This window comes from Pholis gunnellus (assembly GCF_910591455.1).
Source record: "Pholis gunnellus genome assembly, chromosome: 10".
NCBI lineage: Eukaryota > Metazoa > Chordata > Actinopteri > Perciformes > Pholidae > Pholis > Pholis gunnellus.
Genome location: NC_136537.1, coordinates 12,888,969 through 12,909,320, shown reverse-complemented (window position 1 = coordinate 12,909,320; position 20,352 = coordinate 12,888,969). Strand labels below are relative to the sequence as shown.

Genomic DNA, 20,352 nt, shown 5'->3' with positions numbered 1-20,352 from the left:
CTAATTAGGTTTCATCTTTTTGTTTTGGCTCAAATGTCGGAAGTTGTCATTTATAGAGCAAGGACTGGATGAGTAGGTCCACTCTCCATTTTCTGTGGACTGTTTCCTATGACTGCCTAATTTAGCCCCCCACACCCCCCTCCCGTCTCTCTCTCTCTCTCTCAAACAGTGACCACATATTCTGGTTTCTTTTGGTTTCCTTTTTAGATATGTATTCTAATCTGCTGGCGTTTTTTCCGTCTTTCCAATGTTCCAAAAAGCTTTCTTTACATTGCGTTATAATCTGGTTTACTCTGATTGCTGTTTGGAGACCTCATGCTCATTTAGTTTAATAATAAAGGAGCGAGAGAGAGAGAGATCCCGCTTTCAAACCCAGCAGGTTTTCTTTGCCCCGGTCACTGTCATATTGTCCCTGACACAGGCTCACACCCTGCTGACACACATATGCCTTGCTCTGGGCACTACTTAAGATGCAGACAGCACCGCTGTGTGTGGGCGTGTGTGTGTGTGGGCGTGTGTGTGTGTGTGTGTGTCGCTCATGTTGCAAATAAAGCACTTTAGACTACATTCAGTGCAAATCTCATTCTGTAACATTTCATCCCCCTCTATTTAGCATTTATAAGCGGTATACATCATTTTAAAAATGGTTGATAATGCACTATAATGTGGTTGTGGGCATATATATGTGTTTAGTATGACAGTATAGTAAAACTGTTGTAATCATTTTAAAAGTCTTCATAGCCGAAGCTATGAGTACATTGAAAAAATCCTTCAATTGTCCTTATATCTGCTTACAACTACATTATAGTGTGTTATGAACCTTTCATAGCGCCTTTAAATGCAAATAGCTCGCTTATGGCGCTCACAGTGAAGGTTCAGTCAGGAACTGTGAAGTCATTTACACCCCGCAGATCAGCTGATCATCAGCTGATCTTCCTGAGCATCAACCTGTTCACATAACAGAGGGGTCTATTGGAATGCACAACTGCTTTTGCTGCTGCTACTCTCACCAGGGGCTCCCACTGCATCGCAAACTGAAAACACACCACCTAGACGCCTGCATCTGTCTGTATCAAACCTACGTTGATTCAGAGACTAATAACCAATCTGTGTTACACCTATATGTGATATGCATGTAACACTAAATAACAATGTTTCAGCCGTGGCTCTTTTCATAATGGGCCTTTTTAATTGCTCCTCTCAATAAGAGATGTCTCTCGCTGGGCAGGGAATCCAGTGTGAATGGAGCCATTGAATCAAAGTGTATTTGGCTTAACGAATCCAAACCTCTTCTCAACTGAGTTTAGCAGAGACAAGCCGATTATTTTCTGTTTTAATAATTTAAACTGAAGAGGCTTTCTCCATGACTGTAGGACTACTCTGAACAATAAGAACAATGTGCACTTCTTTCAGTATGATTTGAGAACATCCCAGCAGCTAAAATGTAACACTACCTCCCCGAAATCCTTCCTTCTTCTCCTCTCAACAACAACACTTTATTCTGAACTGTTTTTTTCAGAGCAGAAGTTTATTTCGACCTTGACATTAAAGGTCTTTGTCCTCGTTAAACCCATTATTTACTAGAGCATGTAACATTCTTTACTCCCCAGTGTGTCTCCTGCAGGTTTCTCTGGATATTTGTGTACTATTTTTAAACGTCCAAACAAGCCTCTTCTTCTTCGTTACTGCATTCATTTACTTTTACTCAACACAAGTATGAAAGAACAAAAGGAGAGAATAATGAAGACAGGCTTTCTCAGTAGTTTGGTTTAGTATTTGGGCTTTTCTCTCTCTGGTCTGCAACATAATTCAATGATATTCTCGACACGGAGTTGTTTTTTTAATAACCAAGTTTCTTGTGTTGTGTTTCCACTCAGGATGACTACTTCAAAAGCTGGGCTCCTGCCAAGTCTCTGGACCAAGGTGAGTCCTGCTGTTTGTGTGTGATATAATGTTTATATTAATGCATACTGTGTATGGAATATCAAACATCAATACTTTGACTTCTGACCAAATTGTGTCTGTAGTTGGCATTGAATGCTTGATCATACTTGTTTTATGTGATCAGTACGTCGTGATCTAAATGAGGAAATCAGACAAATTGGCTTGTTAAGACTGTGACAACAATCTAAACAACACGAGGTCACTGATGCAATGAGAGGTTTGACATTCATTTGTTAAATTACCAAAAAAAAGTACTGCCAGAAGTATGATTGTGATGACAAAATGCTGGTACGATGTGTCGGTAGGAATCTTCATTTAGTCTCTTCCTGTAATGCACTTATCCTCCGTTAAGTCAAGAGGGTCATTGTTCTTGAGCCAGTAAAAAAATGGATTCCACACACAGAGGCTAATGTGATCATTACCGGGGACTGCTCATTTTTCACATTTTTGGTTTCTTTCAAGTTAATTGAAGCAGCCTTTAAAAGCATGTGCCACAGCTGAGGATACTTTACATATCACATATCCTATAACGCTCATTCACTCCCATTCAGGTGCAAATAACTGAAATGTCTTTATATTATGTACATTGTAATATGATCGGCTCAACAGAAACAAACAAACTTTGACTTTGCACATTTACATGTTGAAATTGCAGCCATCTGCTAAAGGTACAAATCATATGTAGCTAGTATATTAAGTACAACAAAATAGCATATACATCAATGGTTAAATCAATTACTGTTTCCCATTAGATAATAAAAGTAGTGCAAAACCATCTGCTGTACAGCGGTTTAAAACACTAAGTTAATCTGTACATTTTCAGAATGTATTGAAAGAATGTTTGCACCGGTGTTAACATAATGAAGCTTGAATGTGCTGTACTTGTTTTACGTCAGCTTCACATCAGTCGTCCTTCACTGTGATGTGGGGGCGTGTTGTACCCATCTTGTGGGGACATAAACCTGTTTACACAGTCACATTGTTGGGACTCGCCCTCGTTTTGGGGACAAAATGCACATCCTGAAATTAAGTAAATCATTACATCGTAGGGGGAAGACTTGGAGTCAATGTAAAGTCCACAAAAGTCATGAAAACACGACTGTGTGTCTTTTTCCAAGGCTAAATGCTGCTACTTTACACAGTTGCATACTGCTTATGGACTTACCAACAATGCCAAGTCCACTTATCAATCACACTCAAGTGTGTAATGCTCTTAGACCCACAGTAACTCTTGACTAAACTCAATTATTGCAAACCACTCACTTACTCTCGCTCACACTCTCACTGTTTCACCCACGCACATACACCCACGCACACACACACACACACACACACACAGTTTGAGGGGTTGATTGGAATGCAGCTCTCTAAACAGCACAACAAACTAAATCTTTCTACCGTAGAGTTTGTTCTGTTCGGTGCTGGCTTGTTTTTTTGCATATCTAGCACAGTAACTGTAACTCTTCGGGGAAAGACTTGCTGAGCAGGATTATCTGGGCCAGCTCCTCGTGGAAACTGAGCCTAATGAGAAGAGCCTCGCCTCAGTGCATCATTGTGTCTGAGAGAGAACTAAAGACAAAAAGTAAACAGAACTTCATTCTCTCAACCAGGGACTAAATACATGAAATGTTATGGAGAAATCCTCTGTGCCAAAACCCAGTTGTAGCAAATGTAGAGAGGCCTGATTTAGATCCTCGATGGCCTAACAGAAAATAAATTGTTTCTGTGAAACTGTTATATGGATGTTTGTTTACTAATTAGGCCAAACCTTTGGTCGTACCCAGATGACTGTGACTTTCACCTCTGTATAATAGAAGTAGCTTTAGTCACTGTGATGTCACCCATTGGTTTGGGGACTGGCGTTTTGACGCGCGAGTTTGTCATTTTGGCTGTCGCCATCTTGTTTTCTATTTAACCAGAAGAAGTAGAACAGCAGGGGGGTGGAGCTAAGCACAACCGGACGCTGAATAAGACATTTTTAGGTGAACCATTTGTTACAATAACTTTCATGAACTGAAAACACACTGTGAAAGGGTTGAAGTTCTAAGACAAAAACACGGACAGATTCCAAACTGCAGAACACTGTGGTAGCAAGCTGTCAATCAGAAGGTAGACACTTTCTGAGCATATCCTGCTTTATGGTAAATTCTACTCTAAATGGAAGCATAATTTACTAAATGAACATCATGCTGTATTGAAGAAGACTTGAAACTAGCGATTAAGACCATGAACTCATGTTTACAGTGTTTTGTGAGGTAATAAATCAAGTGATTGGTATAGGGTCCTTTTTCTCATAGATGTCTGTACAATCAGACTTCTTTTTGCATCCTGATGAGTCGCCCCCTGGTGGCCACTAGAGAAAATGCATGTTTAAGGTACTTCGGCATTGGCTTCACTTTTCTCACCAGCACACACAGTCAAACCAGTCGTCACTCTCCAGTCTCCAGTTTGATGTACTTCTGTGGGGATATCTATGTGGGGAAGAAAAACTTCAGTTTGTTACAACTTGGGATTTATTCTTGTAACTCTGGACAACTCTGCACCAAAGTAAATGTCAGAATAGACGAGAACTAACAAAATAATTTATAGCTGTTCCAAAAAAGCCACACTCGAATATGGGGTGAAAAACATTCATAGTGTAGCACCCATAAAAAAGTTGCGTAAAGAATGAAAGAAGAGAACTTCATGTGGACAGTCAATGTTGTTTTTGTAAACCAATGAACGATCATTCCCTAACCATAACCCAATGGTTTCACTATTTCATTTGGTGCTACAAACTACAAAATAAGAAATCAGAACCTGATGCAATTAATTATAGTTTTCCTTTAACAGTGGCAGGAGACGCTCACAGTAGAATTCCCTTCATCACCTACTACATATAGAAAACTATTTAAAATTATTCCTGAAAGCCCTCTCGTTCTCTAAAATTTCAAGGCTTCTACACTACCCACACCACACGGTACACTCCATGCGTGTGAGTCACTGCAACACTTTGACAGGACATAGTGAGGTGACTTGTCCTCTTGAGAATATGGCATCTGTGCACTTCTCCAGAGAGACATTCAGTGTAGTTGAAGCAGAGAGGAGCTTTGTGCCAATTAGACTCTTTATGGGAGTGCATAAAAAACATTTTTCTCAATCTTTTCCTTCGCCTTGTTCTGCTGCAGCAATCCACTTCAGCTGCAATGTGACTGCTCCCCTGCTGCAGAGCTGCTAACAGTGCAGTTGCTCCCACACAAACAGCACACCTGGGAGTAATGGACAGAAAAACAATTAGACAGCGAATAAATGATGAGAATCAATCTGTTCTGCTTTGGGAACATTTGCTGATTTCATGTGTCTTAAATTGCCTCGAGTGAGCTCCGTTTTCACCCAGCTGGTACTGTAGGCATCACACTCATACGTGTTAGCTTCACCTTTTGACTCCAGCCAGTGTCAGCGTGACGAGCTTTTAGATATGAGTCATCCAATGTGGGGCATGATGCCTGAATCCCTGTCCATAATAAAGCTACAATACTGACTTGTTTTTGTACAGAATATTGTCATCTCATAAAATCTGATGTGTGTGTGTGGTCAGATTACTAACATCATACTGAAATGGCCAGGGTGACCACAGCACATACTTGCTGGTCAATACAGTGGAAACGGTAGCGCCATCAGTCCCCACCTGCTGATCTCAGTTTGACTAATGAGTCACTGGTCGCCCTTGGAGACTAATCAGCAGCAGGAAGGTTGATGGGGGAGAATCCAGTCCCCTGATGAATCACTTGCCGATTAATGCTTCCCTCTGTAGCGTCTAATGAATGGAATCAGTGGGATCACAAATTACTTGTTGGTGAAACTGAACGGCAAGCGATCAAATCCGCCCATGGTAAATCTTTTCCAGGATTAATGAGGTCCAGCAGTTGATGTGGAGCTTACTGTGGGGATGGGATAAACATACATTCGAATCCATGCTAATCCTACAGAATTTGAGTTGGCTGCTTTGCCTCACTGAAATGAACATTTACCCCCCCTCTCATCAGTATACTGATATAACATCAACGCGTCAAGATTGCTTTGCATACACTCCTGGTTCCTGCATTTGTCTGGTGACAGCAGGCCTGGTTTCAAATAATTGTTTTCTGTTTTCTGTTTGTAGCTAGTATGGTTTTCCCAGACTGTGTTTTTGCTAGAATGGATGGCTTCTGAGACTTAACAATGTGTAACAACATTAGAGCCTTATTTTACACAGGGTCTCTGCATAGTAGAAGCTGATGTCGTGGATTAAGGTGCTTCGTTGTGTGTATTTTGATCTGATGGAACTTCTGTAATCTGCATTTGACAGTAGGTTTGATGATTGCCTTGGGATGGTAAGGGTTGTTTTGTTTTTAAATTGGAAAAAGGCTGTAATTTGCCATATTTGTTCTTTTATTAAGTTTCAGCTTGTTCTGAAAGTTTTCGCACACTAAGAAGCTCCATCACCAATCAATACGGCTGTAGAAGCGATGTATGATGTGAGTGATGCTGTAAATGCATTTTAAACACCAACAGAGTAGGATGTCTGGTAATGCTTAAAAATAGTATAGTGTGGGTAGATAGATGATCCCGTCAACATATGTGAATTCATTTTGTTTTGTGAACATTTTATGGTATAAATCAGTTACCTGTGTTGTCTCCATGTATCCATTGGTCATATGAAGCAACATGGGAGCACATGTTGAGCATAAGAAAACCTCACGTGCAATTTTCTCGACAGACTGAAGAAGTCACAAACTTAGCCGTGGAGGCAAAATGTTCCCTCTGTTTTCTCTGGCAGGCAATTTACTAAACCGACAGAATCTTATATAAAGTGCTGCTTCCCACAAAATATATTCATGCAGCAATACAGTGCCTGCAACCCTGCCTTCTGTGTGTCTCAATCTCTGCAGTTACAGAGGTCTCTCTCTCCCTTCAGACTGTTCTTTCAACATTATCCTCACTTCCTCTAAATTCTCTCATCACTTTTGTTCTTCATGTTTTCAGGCCATTTCTCTCTCGGCACCGCTTCACGTCGTACGCCTGCAAGTTTTCTATTGTTTCTGAAGTATTGAGTTCATCGGAAGGAAATTACATAATGATGAACAATGGGTGACTGTGAATCAACATACCACAGTGACGTGAACACACACGCACACACACACACAGACACACACATGCACTGAAAAGCCTGCGAGAATTAGTTGTAGCCGTTTTTAAACATATTTGATGAATATTTGATGAGGTTTGGTGATAATTATCACACCCCCCCCTTGTGTCATTGTAGTCTCGTATTTTCTCTTTTTTTCTTTCATCAGCTTCTTTTACCCGGCAGGAAATCGTTAATAAGAACCAACATGCTGTCCCTTCCAGCTCCACTTACACATTCTTCATCCGTCAGAAAGTACAATTTGACCATGTCACAGCAACTCAGTAGGGATCTTCACACATTCACAGTAGAGGTCACAGAGCTGACAGGCTCTGTGGTTGCCATCACTCAAGTTTTGAAGCCAAGCCCTGTCAGTGACTAATACATATTTAATTAAAATATGTTGTACGTTGTATTTGGCTGAATTAAGAAAATATGATGAAACCTTTGCTTGGATTTGACTTTTGATTTGACAGCTAGGAAAGGTAATGTCTTTTAGAAACCTTTTTTAGTTTTTATTTGTTGAAATTCTCTTTACATCCCGATAAAAACTCCACAGATCAAATGCTCTGACAAAAACAGAAAATAATTCAGTGGCTGTGGCCTGTCGCAGGACTGTAATAAGCTGCAATAATCATTTCATTCGGTCTGAATGAGTGGGCTTTGGAGGGGGGCCTGAAAGGACCGGCTGTCAGTGTTGCCGACTTGGCGACTTTCTCGCTAGATTTAGAGACTTTTGGAGCTGCTAGCTTTCATTAGAAAAGAGTTGGCAACACTGGGCTGGGTTTCTCAGTTGGATAATTTTAAAATCCAGCTTACTCTTACTAGTTTCTCAAACGTTGCCGACCCCAGCTTTAAATGTGACAACCCTTCTTGTCTTCATTATGCATGAGGACAGACTGAAGAATCCTTGGCTAAAGGAACTTGTTTCCAGTCATGGATGGTTAACCTGTTAGGCCTCGTGTACATGATGTGTACAATAGCTCTGTAAGGAGGTAGGTGTGTGTGGGTGACACTGGCCCGTGTCCCAGTCAGCCCAGCTCGCTCCGTGGGTGGACTAAAGAGACATATGCTACTCAGATCAGGGCTTCATGTTCGTGGAGAACCAATTCAATGCCCAAAGCATACCCAGGACCAATGAGAGACATTTTGCAGGAGCTACCTCGCGCTCTCTTCCCAGTGAAATAGTCTCCTGGTGACGAGGAAGACGAAATGCAAAGTCTTTTTGCTACTTTGGATTTAAGCCAATAAACAAACTGTCAAAACATGCACAGACCGTAGAGCCCCCTGTTAGTGGCACAGTGAACATAAAGATGACTTTAAGATGACTGTAAATGTAAATTGTTTGGATCCAGTAGTGCAGGTGAAATGCTGCCCCTTTATTTGTTTTAGCAATTGACTAGAGCTTGCACAATGCACCTGTTATAGGCTGCTGAATTATGAAATATTGAATGATATATAGTTTTTAAATATAAATACTGGCTTACCTAAACTTATATAGTTAAAAACATGACATAGGGTTAAGTAAAATTATGTCATTTATCATTTAAAATACATTACAAACACAAGGCTTTACTTGCTTTTGCTGGACCTTACAAAGGAAATGAAGATTGCTCAGTTACCTTTCTGTGATCCAGCTTTAATGGCATCTGAACAGATTTTGAGATGTAGCTGAACGCTTCAGACAAACCTAGTCAGAGGACCTTGTGTCAAGATAAACTTGTCAAACTACTTTTTCTAAGTTCAGGTAAGAGTCGGGCCTCATGAAGGCAGTACAATTTTAAGTAAACAGCTTCTTCTCATCTTTTATTTTATTTTTACATTTCAGTAAACTGCTGGTGGAAAACCACAAGATTTTTATATTTATTTCAAGATCTCAAAATGACTTTCATCGTTGAGGCAAAAAATGTGTATAAGCAGACGAAGGGATATGAGCGCACACACCCACGTTAGATTTATTTGTTTGTACAAAACACACAGTGAGCTCATAAACACAATTACACACACACACACACTCACACTACGGTTGTTGATTTCACTCTCCACCCACCTGTGACTGACTACAGCAATCTGGAGTGAGAGCGGATGCCTTGTAGTCATTATAATGTCAGCCATGCCCTGACATTTACTTTAAATTTTCCCATTTACAAGGAGGCAAAAAATACTGTCAAACAATCTTAATACAATACAAGCTGAAGTTCACTGTTGACTAGCTACACTTTCTGCCATTTAACAGTTTTTACTTCTTTTACGGAGCTGTGATACAATCAGAACCAACTGCTTTGCAGCCACGTAATCACACTTAATGCTGCACCACGTTACTGCCACGTGTCCACCAGGTCGGCTCAGGATTCTTCTAGAGTCAAACTACGAATTTTTATTTAATAATGGTTGTCTACATCTGCATTATTTTCTGCTCTGTCCCATCTGTAACCATTACAGAGCTGCCCTGAAAGCCCCAGCACAGGCACAGAGAGACAAGAGGAGAGAAAGAGTCGTTGGCAGCAATGTTAGAATCAGTATTCTGGCTATTTAATTCTCGGCTATTGTCTATGGGCATGCCCAACACTTTTGTGAGGCTGTGATTGCAATACATTATATGGAGACGCGGAGTCAAAGGGAGGATTACAAATGGCAGGCGATGCCCCATTATCACAGCCGGTCCAGAGGAGCACAGGAGAGTCAAACTGGCAACCAATGCTCAGAAGACACAATACAGACAAAGACAGTGAGAAGACAATACAAGTTAGGTTCACAATGTTCAGGTGTTGTCTGTTTGCCTAATTAGATTAGGTAGTGAATAACTGGTTGCCATGGGAACCATGTTGGCAGCGGAAACGGAAGCCATTTGTGATGCTCTCTGGCTTGGCAGTTGCATCCACAAACAAAAGCCTCGAAAATCTGGAGCTTCCAAATTGCCAATCAGCCTGATTAGACGTGACATTGTGTTTTCCCAGCAGAGTGTTCGTCGTTGTGTATTTCATCAGCTATTTCTCCAACTGACTGAGCCTCGGCCTCTGTGAAGACATGCCGTCTGTCTGCTCCCATCCCTCATCGGTCCATCTTTAATCTCCCCAAACTCTTGTCACTTCTTCTTAATATATGCTCATATATAACCGTCTTTGATCTGCGCCTGGAGAAGCTAAAATAATTAGATAGAGAGAAACTGATAAGAAAAGAGACAGATAGGGCAACAAACAACAGCGAGCACCTCAGGTCTGTGTATTAAATGGAGTGTGAGCTGGAGCAAGAAGAAATATCTCATTTCAGTCTAATGTGCTAAGGGTTTGTAGTTCGCTCCCCAGGCGTTCTTTAGACATTGTTTACTGCTCTGATTTTAATGGCTTGTTGGCCACATCATAAAAAGGGCCTCGATATCCACGACCCTCGGCTCAGCTCTTATCTCGCTCTTTCAGAGGGGTGAGCGCTCGCAGTATGGAGTCTTAACACATAAATGGGACTATCAGCTGAAACGCACACGTACACGCTACAGTGATTTCAAGCGAATGCAGTGAATTAACCAGTCACACACACGGATGGTAATCAATGATACCTGGAGCCTGCTGAGACCGCACCGGAAGGTAGTACACACAATCACACCGAGAGTATTGTTAATTTAATGAACAGATGAAACCAATCATATCAGCAGAGCAGTTCAATTTCTGTTTAGGATGCAAAAGAAGAATTGTTACGGAAGAATAGGCCCTGAGGAACTAGTGCCGAGAGAAATGGTGATTAATAAAGGGTAAATGTTAGCAGATGGAGCCACAGTGAGTAGAGTGGATTGTTGCTGCCCTGCACTTCCAGTTCAGAAGGACGGAGCCAAAACCAACAACAAACTCAAAATGAAGCCGTGAATCAATGGACTGCAGTGTTGTGAACGGTGCTGAACAGGCTGTTATGAAGGCGAGATACACACAACAGTAGATCACATAGAGGGAAGCTATGTGCGTGTTTGTATGTCTGTTTTCATTCTGCCCTTTGTGCCCCGTAGACAATAGAGCCTCCTGTGATCATCGTAAATTAGGATAAATAAACTTCAGAGGATGTGAGTTGACAGCCGTTGGTAGCGATCCTAGCACAAGTCCTCAGGCTAAATGCCAGCTTGTGAAAGTGACGGTGGCATCGGAGATTCTCGAGGGAGGAGACGCAAAGATGTACACGGCCTAGAGAGCACTCGAGAGAGAGATTGCCTGCACAGAGGATAACTCAAGAGATAAGAAAGTCCTCCAATAATGAGGAGGAGAAAGGTCTGGCAAAGAGGATCAAGAGGAAAGAGTGGAAGAATAATGAATAGAGGGCGTATTGGAAAAAGAAAGTTCACTTTTACCTCCACACACATACATCTCATTTGCAGGGGTGTCATTATTTTACTTTCTTGTTAATCAGTGTTCCATATCGACAAGGTTAATATTCCATCAAAAATGAAATCTCCAACATATCTGTAATTTTGTCCATAAAGGCAAAGTGCATCGCAATGTTTAAAAAAATATAAAATTCTCTCTCAAAATTAGGACATTGTAATAATATGAGAGCACTATATAAGCAGGCCGCCATCATTATGAAAACACCTGAGTAGAAAGCATTAACCCTACACCAGCTTTGCACCAATCTTCAGCAATAAAAACGGCCAGGCAATGAGCATTAGCCAATGAGAGTATGGCAGGTGGACGAATAAGGCGATCAAACTACTTCTGAGAGGGCTCCTCAACATTTCCAACAAACTCTTGCACAGTTATTGCTCGGATGCCATTGGTTGAGCTACTGCGTGCCAATGGTGGCATGCCTGCCAAAGGTTGCTTACCCCTGTTAAATATAAATACAGGACACGGATGTGTTTGGGAGTTAATCATCGCAGGGTGTTAATGGCACAGCCTACAGACAGACATGACAAACTCCCTGTACCTCAGTGTTTGGCTGCTCTGCTCCCGCCCTGAGGTTGTGCCACCGCTGGCCTGCTTCCATATTGGATGTTGTACTGCGGTGTGTGTGTAAGAGGGAGGATGGATTAGTGTTTTTGTATTAAGATGGATAGGTGCATTACTGTGCTTTCCCTTGGCTGATTCTACTTGTTTTTCCGCTCCTCGGTGATGCTGCCATGATTATTCCTTCCAGACGAGAAAAATAATGTTTGTGTCACTTTGCAGCACCGCTAAGTCCGTCTTTCAGGATATTAAAAGCTTCATATCAAAACGAATTGTGAATTGGGGACCTGAGTTAGATGAGAAAAGTGATTCACATGTCTCGGCATTAAGTAGGCGTACAGAGCTGGATGCCGGCGGCGATTAGCTTAGCTTAGTAAAGACAGGAAGTAGAGTTGAACAGCTAGCTTGGCTCTCACTACAGTTCAAACTAAGCCAGCAGCTCTAAACCATAGTAATGAACTTTATCTCTTTTATTTAATCCGTACAAAAACAGTAACCTAACAACTCGAGGTTTTTAGAGAGCTGTGACATTTAACTATTTAACAACAGCCAAGCGCAGTGGCGCAGTGGCGCAAGGCAACCAAGAGAGACGTTACATTATAGTTTTTACATTAGTGTTAGTCTCCGGATTAAACAAAAGAGATCTAACCTGTTCCCGCTTCCTTCCAGTATTTATACTGAGCTAAGTTGGCTCCTGACTCCAGATCTAGTAATGCACAGACATAGCATATCAATCTTCCAACACAAATAAGTATTTTTCACAAAATGTTTAACTATTATTTTAAGCATGTGTTAACTATTCTAATCATTGCGGGGGGTTTTTTGAATGTCTTTCTCTAGAGGGAGAGGCTGAACCTGGCAGATATGGAGACCCGGGAACTAAAGTTCCCTCTAGCTCAGCCAAGAAGACAGTCCAGGATGGTGAGTTCGGCAACATATTTCTGATATCTATGTGTTGTTGGGCTATCTCAGTGCGGATTTAGGCCTATTTGTCCTATAATAGTGAGACTCGGATCATTGCAGATTACCAGGTTTAATGAGAAAGAAATACTCTTATAGCCGGTCATTGATGTTTCACAACAGAATGCTGAATTCATTTACACTGACTTTAAATTATTCTGCGCTGCCGTCTCAGCTGCAGATCCTATAAAACAGTGGATATAATACAGCAGTGTTTAGCACAATTAGTTATCCACGCTGTTTCAGGTTGTGTGCAGAGATGACAGTGTGGAAGAGAGAGATAACCAAGCTCGCAGCTCGTCGCCTGAACCAGATAGAGCATGGCGAATGCACACAGGATGATCAAAGCTAGCCCCGTCAGTAACATGGAGCTATTTCCAGGGTTAGCCTGAGTACGAACACCATGGTCTGTCAGTGCAGGCTAACGCAAATATTGTAATTTGAGATATGGCAAGTGAGCAGTGATGTACTCGGGTAAAGATTTCTCTCTTCAGAACACAGCAGAATACCTGTCACTTCTGGTGTTTGTGCTCGCAGCTTAGCAGACTTTAACAAGCAAACGTGGGTGTAGTGGGCTGAAATCCTGTATATTGCTTTAAATTACCACGGGTAACATTTCAATTGAACTCTGCAGTATATGGAAAATGTATGCAGTTGACTTACTTATATTCAGTTTATGTCTTTTATTTGTGTACTCGCTATAAGAGTAAATATTTATGCATGTGGGCATCATATTTTTATATATACAGCACCGCATATATTTAGGTTGTTTTTTTAGCATTCAGCCTGACTAATCGATCTACTGTGATTCATAATTAATTCGAATAACATAATTTACTAAAAGGTGATATGAAATGGATTCATTAATCCCTCCCCTGTGTACTCTGTGTCATGGTGGAAAACACAAGACTGATTTAACACGGCTCTCGTGTCCACTTACCTGAACGCCATTGAACGTTGGTGAATCCTGGTTGAAGCCACAACAAGGCTCCAGACTACTGCTTAAATCAGTTGATGAGTTGGCAAATGGAAAACTAAATGCGGAACCGATTGGTAAATCAAATGCAAATTATAAATGCGACGGATGCAGACATTGTGTTCTGTTCGTTAGGTAATTACAAAACCAATTACACATGTTTTGATCTAATTCAATGGGAGATAAGCTGCATGGTAACATACAGTAATCCACAGTATCAAAGCCTATGAATCTACAAAAAGAGCCGCAGCCATATTGTGCCGCTGTGAGATTCAGCCTGAATAAATAGCGTCTCTTTCCCTGAGCCTCTTCATGTGCCGGAGTCAGTTCAAACACAGATGTTGTGGTCTGGGGTGAAGGTTTTGTTATTTACAAGTTTCTCTTGTTATCAGCTCTGATGGAACACGGAATTATGATGTCTCATAGAGATCTGCCATTCAAAGATTCAAAGATTTAAATTGAAGCACATGCTTTTGATCCGAAAAATAAGTGAACCTGTCAGGCAGTGAGTGGTGAAAGTCAGAAATGTCAAAAGCTCATGTAGAAACAAAGTGAGTCACTGGTGTTGAGCCCACATGTGCTAAGCAAACCGTACTCATTTGTTCCCTTTTAAATGGAGCTAAATGTGAGATTTCTGATCACGTGTTGTGTCATTTCACTCTCCACTCTCTAGTATGTGGTGTGGTGTAGGAGTCCTGCTGGGGGCATATTGTGTTCACATCAGCACAAAACCTGTCAAGAAAGAGGAGATTGAAAAGGGTTTTTTAAACTAGATAAAATGAATATAGTCTGGTCTTTCTCCTATTTGTCACACTTTAGGTAAAAGGGTGATCTAATGGTTTGTCATATTTTTTTTGAGTATGATTTATATAGTGAATAGGAGAGGATAATAACAGGAGAGGAGAGTAGATGGAGGTACAGTAGAAGAGATACAAGGCTCTGATACTCATTCTCATGCATGATCTCTCTCTCTCTCTCTCTCTCTCTCTCACACACACACACACACACACACACACACACACACACACCCTTCAGCTTCAGATTAATGAATGCCTCAGTCTAGGACAGAGCAAAAACATTTAATTATCCCTGACACTGAAGGTGAGACAAGAGGCCAGATCTGTCATCCACCTGTGCATGTGTGTGTGTGTGTGTGTGTGTGTGTGTGTGTGTGTGTGTGTGTGTGTGTGTGTGTGTGTGTGTGTGTGTGTGTGTGTGTGTGTGTGTGTGTGTGTGTGTGTGTGTGTGTGTGAAAAGACAGAGGAAAAAGAGGAAGAGACAATGTCAATGAGACAAAGAATCAGGCTGTGTGTCAAGCGTGTGGTCTTTCATTGTAACCTCTCCTGAATTGGACTAAAGGTCAAACTGATACAAACTCCTTGTCTGGCAGCAACACATGGTCATTTATGAAAGAAAGAAAGAAAATAGACCACTAGACTTTGTACAAGTGCAAAATAAAAATAAAATAAAACCTTTTCCTCCTGCACAGCTGCAGGCCATTCACTTCTAACCCTGACATTAACAACTAGACAAAAATCCAGTAGCTTTAATCGATTGGAGGAAGGTTGCCGAAAGAGGTGAAGATTCTGGTGACTTCTTAGATCAGTCAGAGGCCAACACACACACACACACACACACACACACACATACACACACATACACAGTCAGTGTGTCCATTGTTAGCTAGCTTACAGCGAACTTCTGGACAAGGTGCATAGGCTGTTTGGGGCAAATAAACACAGACTGCACAAACACTGCAGCATATTCACACGAATGAGGTGTGACTCACAGCTTCAGTCTTTTTCACAAATGGACTCTTGAAATTATCCTACACACACACACACAGTGAAATGAGACAAAAGCTGGGTGAGCGTTTCCGAAGAAGACCGATATGATTGTTGAATTTCAGGTATCCCATCAGTTTTGAATTGAACCACTTTGCATACCACATACGCTGACCCGTTTGCCTCGATGAAGACCTTGTACCTGGATGAACTGGCTGTTATCAGGAGCTCGTTTCTGCCGTTGTGTTTCTCTGAGTGTGTGCCTGTTGCCTCTAAACAAGCCTATTTCATGCAAATTCTGTTTGACTTCCGCTGAGTCCGTTTTCCATGATGATGATTAGAATTATAAACACACTTTAAGCGGAACAGTTTATTTACAATCTTTTTTTTAAACTAGCGGCTTCCACCTGAAATGAATGCTCTATTGCGTACACATGCATCTCTGCTCCTTTGCTCTGAAGCCGTCTTCAAAGGCTTTTTGATTATGTACTTTTATACTGTTCCGTTAAAAATGCTACGCTGCCAGCAACAGCCTCACAAACATACTGTCTCAGGGCTCTTCACAATAAAGTATGTGTGTGCATGTGCTGTTGTGTGTATAATGGTTGTGTGGCAGTGATGAATATTCATTGTAGGCGATAGTCAATAGTCTTCCTCCCTCTCCAGATATAAGCCACTGCAGCTTCTTCTCTGACATTCAAACCGATACAGCCTGTTTATCTTCTCTATTTCAGTTCCATCCATGATAATTTGATTTTCTCATGTTTTCAATAATTCATTTTATGGATGGTGAACCCGTTCTATCACTGCGTCCTCCCCGAGGCCCTCTCTGTGCTTTCATCCTTCCATCATTCCTCGCTGTCATCCATCGCTTCAGTGCCTCTCGTAGGCCAAACAGTCAGACCCAGAGGAACGATCACAAAGCAGAGAGAGAAGGGGTTTTATTTCCTCCTGATCTGTTTGTCTTTCTGTTCTCTCCCTCTCTTTCTCCATCTCTTGTTTTTTTCTTTGTAGCCCCTCAGGTGAAAGGGAAGAAACACCTTTTTAATTAGTTTATCAAAGCCTGAAAGAGATGCTCATTTTTTTCAAATAACAGTCAGGGATCCGTCCTCTGTGAATGATTGTTGAAGCTCTTGTTTATTTAATTTAAAACGTGTTTATTTGACTTGCTATTAGAAGCAGTGGCTGGGGAGAGCAATGGAGCACAGTGACGATAAAGGAGCACACACACCCATACACACAGATTACGAAAAACACCCCGTTGACCCATGTCCAGCTCAGCAGCAATTCATTTGAGGTCACCCTCTTCTCTCGGACAGATTTTGTTGGCGATGTGGTCTCTTCTATTGGACTCTGACTATCTTTATTATCCAATCACTGCATTCCATTCTGGCCTCCGTCCAGCATTAGAGGACACAGGAAGAGTGTTTTATCTTACCCTTCTCTTCTCCGGACACTTTTCTCATCAGGAACATTAAGGGTGGAAGAAAGAGGGAGAACAATTCTATTCTTGAGGAGACAAAAAAGTGGTTGAGTGGGGCAATTTACTGTCAACTTTAATTGTCATAAAATGTTACAGCTTCAAGTATAAAGCGCATTGCTGCAATTAAATGGCTGGGAGTTATGTGCAGGGTTGGATCATACAGGAATGTTTTAAAGGAGCACATTTTAGACTATAAACCGCCAGAAGTGCAACTTGACTTAATGAATAACAGTTCAACAATGCAGCAACACTGACACACTAATGCAATTAAAAGTGATTCAGTAGACTGGTTCTACATTTTCCCTGTGAAAGAATGAATCAAACCATGACCTTGTGAATTACAAAGTAATGCACGCTGAAATTCCCCCCACAGTATCCAATTGAGAGTATTTAAAAAACACTGATTGTAATTCAATCACAAAAACACAACTTTCAGTCTTCGCTACAACTTTCCTCAGTAGTCAAAGGGACCAGAAACACTTTGTTGGACGTACAGTCTAACATATGTGTTGAAAAACTACACATGGGTATGTATTACTATTTTGCGAAACTGTCAGGTCAAGTGTGTGAATCAGCCAATCTGCCATGACAAATTATTTTCATGCCAAAATCAAATATCCATTGTTTGAAAGCTTGGACATCAAGTCAAATAATTGCTGCATCAGAACTAACTAAAGTGAATAACATTATTCTAACGGTATGTTTCCAGCTCGGCTCCCTGAGCTGTGGACTTGGAGGGATGGAGGGAGAGAGGAAAGGGATGGAAGTCAATGAACCTACTTCATCCACTGTTAGGGAAATGGAGGTACAATAGAGCAAGAGCAGCAGTGTCACTGTGGTAATGGCAGGAAGGCAGAGCGAGGGCAGAATGACAGTTTATTGTAACACAGCCAAACCTAGACGCACAAAGGAACAAAGCCATGGTTGCTGAGACATGGTGAGGAGAGCTGGTGAGACTTTTATTAAAACCATATACCTTCACATGTCCCTTTACATCCCTTACAGATACACACTGTATATGGACATAATTTCACATGAGCTTAATGAAAATGACTTTGTGCTTCATGTTTAGCTAGATAGATTCCTAAGAAGCAGCACCACTTTTGATTTCAGCGGGGAATATATCTTCTTTTATGTTCTTGCTGTACTCACTGAGCATGAGCTACCAACCATGAAGTATATTGATTCCCCCCCAGTATATAAAAGCAGATCTGACCAGATGGTAGCTGGGATGATGCTGCGTTTGCAGCAGCAGCAGCACTTCCAAAGCCTGCTGCAACACAGCAGTGAAATGCCATGAGGTGTCCATGTCAACAGCTTTTTTTAAAAGCCTGATTGTAAAACTCTCCCAAGGCTGCACTCTACAATATCAGTCCTTTGACAGATGTCAAAAACTACAGATTATTTGAGAGCTTCATCAACACTTAAAGACCAACATTCACACAGACCTATTTTCTTGTCTATTTAGGAGGAGATAGCAGGTCAACAGTAGATGCCACATAGAAGTGGAAGCTGGGAAGCTGAAGATTCATTTGATATGCAGCTCAGCAGTATGTGTCAAGTTGTTCTAGTCATAAATCAGAAATAAAAATGAACTATTGAATTGAAATAGTTTCGGAAAAAGTAAAAGGGCTTAGCAATTTTTGGATGATCAAAAACCCCTTAATACCACATTTAGACACTAGGACTTGTACAACACCGTAGAAAAATCCATTCTGTTATTTGATATCTAAAACTTTTGACATTTGGAGTATTCTGCGAGAATTGCATTTTTTCGGTGATTGTGAAACTGTTCAGAAACTCCCTTATTGCCAATATACCTAGGAAAGCCATACATCCTCAGACCTAGAGCACATGGTCTCTAGTTTGTGGTTTTTAAGTCTAATGAAGCTGTAATTATCCGAGAGGTCACAACAGGTCATTTTATACAGTGACGTCAAGTTTAAAAAAATGGTCTCTCTATGTGAAATGGCTACGATGGGGATTAAGATCATCACACATGAATGCAATTTTCATTCACATATCTTGGCCCTGTGAATATTTCTTACTAAGTTATTAAGGCCCCTTCCCGACAAGCTGGCATAACATACCAATGCAGCCCGCTACAGCTTCTTAAAGACATGTCGGTCGGGATCGTTGGTCGGGATCGTTGGTCGGGATCGTTGGTCGGGGTCGCCGGCGATCCTGCTGGTCTCACAGGGTTAAAGAGCATTTTACAACAAATTGGTTCAAATGGTTTCTGACTGAAATACATATTACTTTAAAGATCTTACGCCGCAAAATCTGTTTGTAAACTGTGTCAGTTTCAGAGATAGAGAGGTGCAAATGTGCCCACTTTGAATTCAGTCTGAGGACGTTTCTGTTCACTTGTTAATGATCTGCTGTTGTCTTGTACCCTTGCTACTCTGTCAACTCTTCCATCTGTCTCACTCCTACAGACTGGTAGCACAGCATCCAGGGGTCACCAGTCAGTTACACTAATTGGTAGTGGTGTCCATGTGTAGAGCTGTTGTTCGTCCTCACAAACTGTAGCTGTAACATTATAGAGAATGCACACATGACACACATTTCCTCCTTTATCACCTACCAATTTCAAAGCACTGCGTCTCCACAGTTTCTCTGTTAAGCAGTCTCTGATGAAGAATCATAATATTTACTTCACGCATACACACACACACACACACATACAAATCCTTCACACTTGTACATTTGGCAACATCTTATCAGCAACAGACAAGCTTGTTCATTTACATAAATCAATAACATTTTCAAGGTAAAAATGTGGGTTTGAGTGTGAAAATGTGTTTTACTTGGCACTTTGGAATGAATGGATATGCAATAGGCGTGTCAAGTTGTATTCCTAATGAATATTGTCTTATTCACACACACACACAAACACGGATGAGAATAATGTCATACTTAAGATTACAAAGAAGGGAGGGGAATAAAAGCAGGTGAGAGACTGGTCTGGAGGAAAGTGAAAGAGAGGTGGCAAGAGTGTGCTGCAGTGCTTCTGCATTACAATTGATTGGCTGGTTTAACCGGCAATGCTGCTCACTCGAGCTTTAAATAGATGGATAAAACTCTCTTTTACCCTACACTCTTCCATTCACCTCTCTTCCCTGCCTCCTCCT

The 20,352-nt window shown here is 41.2% G+C and overlaps 1 protein-coding gene across 1 annotated transcript in view; it reads left to right on the top strand.

Annotated features, from left to right (window-relative positions):
* The window catches only part of spock1 (SPARC (osteonectin), cwcv and kazal like domains proteoglycan 1), a gene marked incomplete at both ends in the record, with an annotated part of 83,236 nt that overhangs the window by 38,273 nt on the left and 24,611 nt on the right, over positions 1–20,352 (top strand). The window contains 2 exons of the mRNA XM_079168080.1: positions 1,878–1,923; positions 12,856–12,936. Coding sequence (XP_079024206.1) covers positions 1,878–1,923; positions 12,856–12,936 — 127 coding nt within the window. The remainder of the gene's footprint in view (positions 1–1,877; positions 1,924–12,855; positions 12,937–20,352) is intronic.